At 36.3% G+C, this 10,579-nt stretch overlaps 1 protein-coding gene across 1 annotated transcript; it reads left to right on the forward strand.

The window, feature by feature from the left end:
* The first annotated feature begins 3,655 nt into the window (after positions 1-3,655).
* Positions 3,656-10,124, forward strand: LOC140153638 (transmembrane protein 26-like). Its single transcript, XM_072176435.1, has 3 exons — positions 3,656-4,028; positions 7,686-7,866; positions 8,424-10,124. The coding sequence occupies exons 1-3, from the start codon at positions 3,754-3,756 to the stop codon at positions 9,378-9,380; spliced, it is 1,413 nt and encodes a 470-aa protein (XP_072032536.1). The 5' UTR covers positions 3,656-3,753; the 3' UTR covers positions 9,381-10,124.
* Positions 10,125-10,579: the final 455 nt, after the last annotated feature.

Genomic DNA, 10,579 nt, shown 5'->3' on the forward strand with positions numbered 1-10,579 from the left:
AATGAGAGCATAGAACAGTGACACGAAAACGTCAGTGTAAGCGATTAAGGGGGTACTACACCCCTGGCCAATTTTGTGCCTATTTTTGCATTTTTCTCAAAAATTATAGCGCATTGGTGACAAGTGAGATATGTATACTAAAGTTTTTGATTATGTAGTCAAATCCAATGAAATTCTACTCACTTAGACAGTTTCGTCTTCCTGGTCGGAAGACTTCTTCAGTAATGCGATGATCCACTGGTATTCCCGCGCGACTTCTCATCCCTAGGGTGCACAGTTCTTAGTAGTGGATCATATATGTGATTTAGAGAATATACACCTTCATCGCGATTTAGCGTCTCCTGCCCCCTCTTTCTGATCCAGAATTTGTTTCAAGAGATATGTATATTATAGGGGCATGGACAACAACTATTGCACTGAAAATTCAGCAACTCAAGGCAAGTAGTTATTTGATTTATTGATAAAATATTGGTTTTCCCTCATTTTTGACTGTAACTCCACAACTGTTGTCTGTGCTGAAATAAAATTTCCAGTGCAGTAGTTGTAGTCCTTGCCCCTATAATATACATATCGTACTTGTCACCAATGCGCTATAATTTTTGAGAAAAATGCAAAAATAGGCACAAAATTGGCCAGGGGTGTAGTACCCCCTTAAGCGTCTTTTTTTTTAAAGGTAGCCTCACGGGAACCTTAACGTAGGCTATCACTGTACAACAACTATTATTTACTCATTATCATCCAATAATTGCTTGGTTTACCATTGCCGCATGGTTTACCAAAACTTATTATGCTTTACTAGCTTTTACTTTTTACACTCAGAACCGATGGCTATTGTTGTACAAGGCTCACACAGTCATTTAAAAGGGCATTTCGGGATCCACAGCATCATCCCCCCACTTTTCTCAAAAAAAGTTGAGATTTTTATATCACTGGAAACAGTGGCTACATAATGTTTATGTACAAAAACATTCTTGCAGATTAATTCGTTTAGCACAGATATCGTGAAATTTGAATTTCGTTCTGGTTACAACACACTGTCTATGCCCGGATATCAATTTGTTACGTCAGTTGACCGCGAAATGTAATTTCTGTATTGTTTGGCATGACTGGCTGCTAAGTTTGATCCGAGATCCCTGTGAAAAAGACCCTCATTTTGGAACCAAATAGCATTTTTGGACACGTTTGGACACAAAACGGGAGTATATGGAGAAACTGACATGAGTTTGAATTACTGATTACACTAGTTTAAAGTTTCCGTAAACTGCCGCAAATATTCAAATGGTTATCATTTAAATTTCTTTTCCTTTGACCTTATATTAATTTTACTGGAAAATAAATTATGCTTGACTTTCCATATATAAATGGCCCATTCCATGTCAACTCAGGGATGTGCACCACAGCACCTCTTCAATTTTTCTTTTTTCTGTGTGGTGGTAGATATTGATGAGAAAGTAAAATTCCATTTGAGCTTCATACTCCATGTCATTTTCCCATGCGAAATCAAAATGTGTACAACTCTATGGAGAATAAAAATGATGTGCTGAAGCCATCGAGTCCCAAAGCCAATATCTCTCAGAAATGTTGTCCAAGGACATATCTTCAACATACCTGAAGTTGATGGTGGGGCAAATGTCTGACAGTGGTTTTCAGGGGGGTCAAAATGTACAAAAAATGTACAATTGGGGTTTTGCATGGGTAATATCTCAGCTAAAAATATTCTAATAGGCTCAATATTGAATAAGAGTAATGTCCTACCAAAGGGCTCTGACTGGCAAAAAAATGGACAATAAAATTATTTTTACTTTTGGAGTTTTGACTGTCAAAGTTGGTCCTGGATGGACGAAGTTGCATTTTGAGGGCCCTATATCTTTTAAAGTAAAGGAGTTATTAAGTTTTCTGATGCCAGATTTGAATTTACACAAATAAGTACCCTAGAATACATACTTTTCAAAGTTGTAAATGGTTCCCTTTATACATTTATGGACCTCCAAACGTTGTCTGTCGCGTTGCGACACATTTTTACGCTGACCCCTAAATTTCAAATTGATGCCACGGGAAAACGAAATGGAGTATGAAGCTCAAATTTTCGAATTTTACTTTCTCATCAATATCTACCACCACACAGAAAAAGAAAAAATTGAAGAGGTGTGCGGTACATCCCTGAGATGACATGGAATGGATATAACAAAACTTTTGATTTTTTTAATGGGAGTTGCAATATATATAATGCTTTTTCACTCGTTTAAAAATCATGGTCACCCTGCAGTTATTATTATTATTTTTAAAGAAAAAAAAAGCATGATTTGACTGCGAAATTGGGAATTTAACGATGTACTTCCGTGTGTGGAATATTTTTTCCACTAAGAGAACTACCGAATCAGTCGAGCGTGTGGCGGATGAACAGATTACCACAAAAGGAAGTTTCAAGTGGTGTTTTAAGTAACCCAAACAAAGAAAAGTGAATGGAGGTTAACTGTGGGTAATCGGGCGATCTCCTCTTTTCTCATCTTCTCTGCTCGCACCTGTAAGATTAGTATCTTGAAAATGAGCGATATTGTATTCAATCTGACATACACAGGTGATTAGTGCAATCTGCTTGTAAAGCAGGGCGATCTATTCAAAAATTATATTCATCTATTGCTATGGTAGTTAATCCGATTATGACGTTACTTCTACGGCGTATAGAAATAGTATTGGTTGGGCATTTTGGCAGTTGTAAGTGAAAAAGGGTGAAATCAAAACGGAAATTCTGACCAAACCATATAGACCCACGGTCACGCGATGTGCCTTACAGAGGTGGGAAATATATTTCTTTAGCAATTATTAGTTTGAAACGCTAAAAAATGAATTTCTAAAAAAGCTCGTGGTTGAAGCTAAGGACTATAAAAATCAAAAATCTTACACTAAAAGACACAATTTCATACCTAATTCTAATATCCAAGCACTATATTTTTAACTGACATTTCTGAAGGAAAAAAATATTGCTTTATTATAATTTGACTGAGAAAATTAATTTCTTAGCAATCTCTGTATCGTTCGACTTAGCACAACTATGCATAACAAATGAAGCTAGTGAATAAAGTTCTGCCTGAAGTGTAGTATAAAAAATAAGGATGAAGGATGTGACGGGGCTCAAATAAAGAGATGAAGATCAAGAATGTAACTGATCATAATATAGGATTGCAGATGTTAACATTGACTAGAGTGTAGTATGAAACAATAAGGATCGAGGATATATAACGGGGCTCAAATTAAGAGATGAAGATCAAGGATGTGACTGCGCTATAGTATAGAATTGCGAATGTTAGCATTGACTAGTGCAGTATGAAGAAACAACAGGAGCTGGCGAATAAAGTTCTGAGTGTTTATTCGTCAACTGATTTTTTTTTAAAGTAAAAACAAATATTATAGCAAGGGATGTTAGTTCTACATGTAAATAAAAACAAAATGCTCAAAACACTCTGACATGAAATGTTGTGATCTTCCTTGAGCCGTAACAATAATAAAATATCTGTTTTTAGAATTAATGGAAAGGTATGTAAATAACACCTGGATATCACGTGAAACGCAAAATATGATTAATCCGTAACAAACCAATAAAGACGGGTAATTGACACGTTTGAAACACTGATATAATAATACCGACATTTGCTTGGTACGGCATCGACTTTAAGATTGAGATGTATATTAAAATAAGAACACAGATCTAAGATTTCACAGATGCTATGTAGCCATTGACTGGTGCACATCGCCATGTGTAAGTCGCCACCACCGCGGTCGTGTTCTGTCGCCTCAGTCAAAGGTGTGGCAGTACGTGTCCTTTATGCCATCCATGTTATCGTATGCTTATGGAAAGTTATGGGCGTGGTCGATAGTATATCTACGGAAGAGAATATGGTGACGGACTTTTTTGGAGAAATGACAAAGAAGTTGAAATATTATCTAGTTGGAATTCTTGGTTTTTATTTGCTGTTGACAACTGTGGAGTGTGGCGTGATTGTGAAACGTCAAGGCGGAGAATGGAAATGGTAAGAAAATACGGATTAAACAATGAAACAGATTTATAAAGTTAGACTAGGTATTGTTGGTCGAAACAGCCAAGAAATCGGGTTTCATTATCTAAATCTATATATTATTGAAAAATAACACTTTGATGTTTTGCAAAACTTCATTCTACAAATCATATACTTTGAAAACTTGCTTGATTTATTGCTGTTAATGAGTTATGTACGTTTTACAAAAGTGTTGTTGTTTCAGACCTCTTTACTTCTTCTACTTCGTCTTTAATTCTTCTATAAACTCGCTATGAAATGATCAATGCTTAATTTTTGCCAAAGCTCACTACCATTCTCAAGATGCTATGAACTATCACATCGCAACAGTTTAAAATAGTTGCTAACCTTAAAGGAGTATTTCGTGATCCTAGCATCCTCTTTTTATGACATTTTTCAGTACATATCCACGAAAAAAGCATATTCCCAAAATTTCAGTTGATTCCGATATTGCGTTTGCGAGTTATGCATGATTATGTGTATTACACTGCTCCATAGACAATACGTTGTAATTTCGTTCTGGTGCACCAGAACGAAATTCAAATTTCACGATATCTTTGCTAAACGAATTAATCTGCAAGAAATATTTTGTACATAAACATTATGTAGCCAGAGGTTTCCAGTGATATAAAAATCTCAACTTTTTTTGAGAAAAGTGGGGGATGAGGCTGTGGATCACGAAGTGCCCCTTTAAAGGACAATCATAATTATGGTATATCTTCGTCAAAAAAAAATAATATAAATCAACATTGCTTTATAACGGAATTCTGTTTGAACTTAATCTTAGTTTTGATGCAATAGTTTTTCGTTATACATCAAATCAAGGAAGTAAGTAACTGAACATTGATTCTTGCATAATATGAACTGTTTTACACTGGAATTCGTCACTGGGTGTTTTTTATAGTTGTAAATTTCCAAAGCAACGTTTTGATGCAAACGTTTTTCGATAGACATAAAATATACAATGAAGCATACATGATAACTCCGGACCTTTGTTTCATAACCACTATTATTAATGCTCTGCGTGCTATAGCCATGCGCTTCAATGGAAAAAGTTCAAGTTTTGAAATATTTTCTCAAAATATCAAGAGCTATCTTAAGAACTACTGAATCAATACTAGGCTTGTTTGTACTCATTTTAATGCATTTTTCATGCTGATTCCAAATATGGTCATGAAAATTTACATGCCTGAAATTTTTGAATTTTTGATTTTTTTTTTAACTTGTCGTCTGCAGTCGACACCCGCGTGAAGAGAGTTAAGGCTTTTGTCATTGTCTAGATTAGGGGATTAATGAAAAGTTACACCTTGTAGATTTGAATGGGTACGTACGGTATTGTAAAACATGCACTTTCAAAAATTGCTTAATGTATTGTGGTTCTTGAGATATGTGTCGTTTTATGAACGGATAAAGAAGTTAAGTTTCGACACTTTTGCATCATAACTCAAGGACCACAAGACCTACAAAAGTGTAACTGTGATATATGAATTCTTCGTCAATATCCACAGCACTTTTTGCCAGAGGTTATTACTATTCACAGGATACCAAATCGCCGGCCAATTCACAACAGCTAACTACTCTAACTGGTCTTGAGAAACATTTAGAAGCTTTTAGAGAGACCCTTTAAAAAAAAATCAAAATCTGCGTAGTTTCAAATAATGTCCCCTTTGTGACCCAAAATTCAACATATGACCTTTTTCCCTATGGTTGTTTGCTGTGTTCATTTATTAATTTTTCTAACAAAATATTATATAATGTTCAATTCTAGACCTGAACAGTTATCCCACTGATAAACACATATATTTTGTAGCTATTTTTAACATGATAGATTCTCCTTTCAATATCAAATTATTCATCTTTTTCTGCTTTTTTGTAGTAATTTTTATTCTTTAAACTGCATATTTGTGTGGAAATTGAGGGCGCCATTTACATATATTTTAAATTCCAGGCGGCATAGGACACTAGACTAGCGAAATACAAGGCTGGCAGCCCCATTCAAAATAGACGGTTAGCAGTTGTAAATTGAAAAACAACATAGGCCAGTAGGCCTGTAAGTAAGTGGGATACTTTGTCGTCGAACCCCAACGGTTTTAGAGTAAGATAATTTTGCTTTGACACCACATTACAAATTTAGAATTGTTTGTGAAGATTTCATGATTATGTACGTGTTAATCCAATGGCGACGTCAAAAATGGCGTTATCGCATCCGCCACCGCCTGTTAAATTCAGAGTATGTATAGTATGAACATGTAGAATCAAGCAGTTACCCTACCTACTCTTCTCCTAAACAATGAGAAGTCCTATACCTCAACACAGTTTTTGGTGACTTTGGTTTGAGAGTTGTTTTTAGGTAATTTTGGGTCGCTGATTTCAAATATAGCATTAATTTTTGCATATCACGTCAAATGTTCACTCTATGGTATACCCCCGCTTATATGAGAGGGTGTATTGCCCGGGTCTATAAAGTTACTTAATCACATGAACCCAATTCAAAGTCAAAAGGTAAATGCATAAACATTGACACTAATTTGGCAAGAAGATTTGTCTTAGCATGTTTATGATTGTATAACAATTAAATGCATGACTATAAATCATGTAGAAATATACAAGATTCCATGTGTTTCAGAGCTCCGTTATGTGGTGCAAAGCATCATGGGAAGGTATGATTGTCTGCTATTAAGCTGTATTTATCAGTCCAATAATTCCACTTAATGTACAATATTTTTAAGACAAAGGCAAAAAGTATAACTCATCCTGTCCTTGCTTATTAAACATATGTGTTTTAAATAGTAATTCATGAAATTTCACCATTTGTCATAGAAAAAAAACTTGACCTGATAGGGAAAAACTGATGCCATATTTGAAATCAGCGACCCCAAATTAGTTAAAAACAACTCTTAAATCCAAGTCACCAGAAAAAAAGTTAAATTTTGTTGGCCAGTGTAATGAAACCTAGGTGATACAGACTGTATCAAAATGATTGGTACCCAACAGTTTCCGTTGAATATTAACAAGTCTGTCGTATCATAATACAAAATAAGATCCATTTATTTGGTAGGTAATGGTCATTACAAGATAGAGGACCTGATTTGGGAGAAGCAGTCTTTTTAATAAACATTAAAACAGAGTACAAATCATTTCGTTACAACCTGTATGAGGCCGCAAATCTAAAATAACTCAACCCTAACATTGTAAGTACATACCAAAAAGTAACTACCCCCCGCCCCCCCCCCCTTAATGAAAGGCCATTACTCAACAAGAGTTTATCTTGTGCCAAATTTGGGATATGCATTCGAAGCAGAATGTATTTCTGCGCATTATTATGACACATTATTGCAGCGCACATTTAAATGACAGTAACCCAATATTTGAAAGTTGCAGCAAAATCCTCTTGCCCTGTATTCAGTGCCCATGGAAGGAAATTTTTAGAGGCCAAAACATGTGATTCAATGAGAACCGAACAAATTTCCTTCAATGGATACTGAATACAGTAAATTCTGCTTCGAATACATATCCCAAATTTAGCGTAAGATAAATTGTTTGGGGTAATTACATTTTGTGGGTAATTAATTTTTGGTATGTGGTTATATAATTATGTTGTGTATTCTGTTTGATACTATTTTTATTTCTCAGGTTTTCACCATCTATACTGCTTTACCTATTGATGGTAATTCCTTGTATCTGGGTGGTAGAATGGCAGATGTATTTTGGACGTATGGATCACCGCTTGAATAATTCAATATCTACCTGTAACCCAGAAGACTTCAGCCAACTTAATGAAGAGAAGACAGCCCTTCTTGGATTCCCAGAAAATGTAAGGAAATACATTTGAGCATCTGCAAAATGAAATAATGAAATGAAATTGTCACCCCAAAGTCAAAGTTTTTACAGGATAAAAATTCAAAACAGCTCAAGTTTTGTTTAAACTCATACCAAAATTGTCATGAAAATGGACCGATATTGTTGGCACTGTTATCTTATTTCTATTAAATCAAGAATAGTTTAACCACTCTGTAACAACTCATTACCTAGGTAACCATTCAGGAATTAACGATAGGCCATCATCAGAAGGACTCAATTGCCAACTGCCTAGTTTGCTGCGTTGCTATAGTTACCAGTCATTCTAGGTGGTAGAAACTATTCTTTATTAGAGTTGCTATGACAGGCAAAACCATCATACGTTGCTCAGCAGCCAAACTAAATGTATATTCTTAGGGATGGAGGTACAATCGTTTGGAATTTACTATAACAAACCGTTCAGAATTTGTATTGGTAATCCTAAATGAATGTCTAAGCAAGGATATAAATAAATGTTAAACCACCTAAATATGGTATTATTATAATAAATAATATATATATTTTCTCCTTCAGGGTGACTTCACAAGCAAGTATGGCATGACATCCCGTGATTGGTCCCTGGGTTTACAACAGGTGATGCTCTTTGTCCTCATTGTCGGCAGATGGCTAAGCCCAAAAGGTGATATCTCGCGAGATCAGCTGTCTCAACTACTAATGGTTCACTTCGGTACAGCAGCGGATATCTTGGAATACGTAACGGAAGGACTAAGCAACTCAGTGGTCATGTGCAATCACCGTCATATTCTAATAGTCCTGGTTGTGTGGTCATTGAGTATGTTTCAGTTCACTTTAAGTCCTACGGCAACGAGATCTAAAAAGAAAGGTGCGAAAAAACAAATGAGTTGCATATGCTTTGATACCGAAATCTGGTCCATAGTTGTATCTACCTGTGTTCAAGACGCACCTTTCTTAGGCACACGGCTTTACTTCATGGTGGTTCATCAGTCACGAAATCAGTCCAGTATTTTCTTTACTTGTAAGAATGCTTTGTTGTTGTTGATACAAACTTACAGAGTTATAATTATTATTTTAGATAGTAAAAAGAAACCCAGAAAAAGAAAGAAAAAGACCAAATTTAATCTGCAATCTTCTCCCGCCCCTCGACGGCGAGGTCCTGCGAAATCGTCAAGTGGGCGATTCCGTAATCCGCACCTAAGATTGCCACGCTTCATCAGGAACATTATAGATAGATATAGAATAAGAAGACAACGTCCTTCGAGCTCTGCAGCAAAACCTCGTGGCAATAAGGAAGAGGGGTGTCTATCTGGATTAAAATGTATTACGCTACCAAAGAGGAGTACTACCTCCAATAGCACTGGTGGTAGACGATGGACTCTTGCCGCATTGAGACCAGGCAGACCAAATCCACCGGAGCAACGCCGTAGACATAGTAGTAAAGGTGTTCTTAAAGGTGTTTTCCGAACATCTCCACCGAAAGAATCTGACCAAAGGTGTGCGACATTTATCTAACTAAGGACAAAACTGAGACAAATCGCGATTTTGGTTCACCTACAAATACACAGTTTTATTGAGACACATTATAAACTCCTCAACAAAAGTTTGGAAAGTTTTTTTCAAGCATTTGTATCTCAAATTATTTGTGACATATTCATATCGTGTTGTATATCAATGGATAGCTACAATACTCCCCATTACAATGACACCTCATTTGAAACACTAACATTTTTCACGGCTGAGTACACGCCTTGTGAATGTAGTGGGGTCTAAAAAAGAATTTGCCAAATTGATCATTATTCTGTGCAGCAAGCTGCAATCCCATAACTTCACAATCTGGAACCTAATGCAATCATCAAAGATGACACCGCTCGCCCCTCATGATAGCCACGATAATCAACGACTACCTACAGAATATGGGAATAGAGTCAAAATGGCCTGCCATCAGGCCAGACCCGGGGGCCAGACCTCAACCCGATTGAACACTTGTGGGACCAGCTGGATCGTGCTGTGCGTGCCAGAGAAGCCCATATGCAACCATATTGAATGACCTGCGACGAATCCTTGTTGAAGAATGGAATTCCATCCCACGGTAACGTGTAACCAGGTCGGTGAGCAGCATGAGGAGAAGGTGCCTGACTATAATGGCTGCCTGTGGTTTTTCCACCCACTGTTGAGGTTATTGGCTAGCGTTGTTTGAGCACAGAATAATGGTCAATTTGGCAAATTCTGTTTGAGACCCCACTACATTCACAAGGCGCGTACTCATTTGTTTCAAATGGGGTGTCACTGTAAAGGAGAGTATTGTAGCTATCCAGTGATATGCAACACGATATGAATATGTCACAAATAATTGGAGATACAGATGCTTGAAAAAACTTTCCAAACTTTTGTTGAGGAGTTTATATGTATTTCAACTACAATTACATATTCTGTTGAGATACATTAAATATTCGAGTTGGGATATTGAATGAGATTGAACTTAATTTCAAAATTGCCTTTGTTGGCAGACCGTCACACCTTTATTCCTATTATAACTCACTTCAAATTTAGGACATTTTGGTGGCATCGGCAATCTTGTGCTACGTCTATAATAGCTACATTATATTAATAGGTAATGGAGAGTTTATATCTTTAGCAGAGCATTCTTTTACAATTGGTCGTAAACAAGAAGTAAGAGATTTGTATGACGTTAGTATAGCGAATCTAAACGT

Source organism: Amphiura filiformis, chromosome 5 (assembly GCF_039555335.1).
Source record: "Amphiura filiformis chromosome 5, Afil_fr2py, whole genome shotgun sequence".
NCBI lineage: Eukaryota > Metazoa > Echinodermata > Ophiuroidea > Amphilepidida > Amphiuridae > Amphiura > Amphiura filiformis.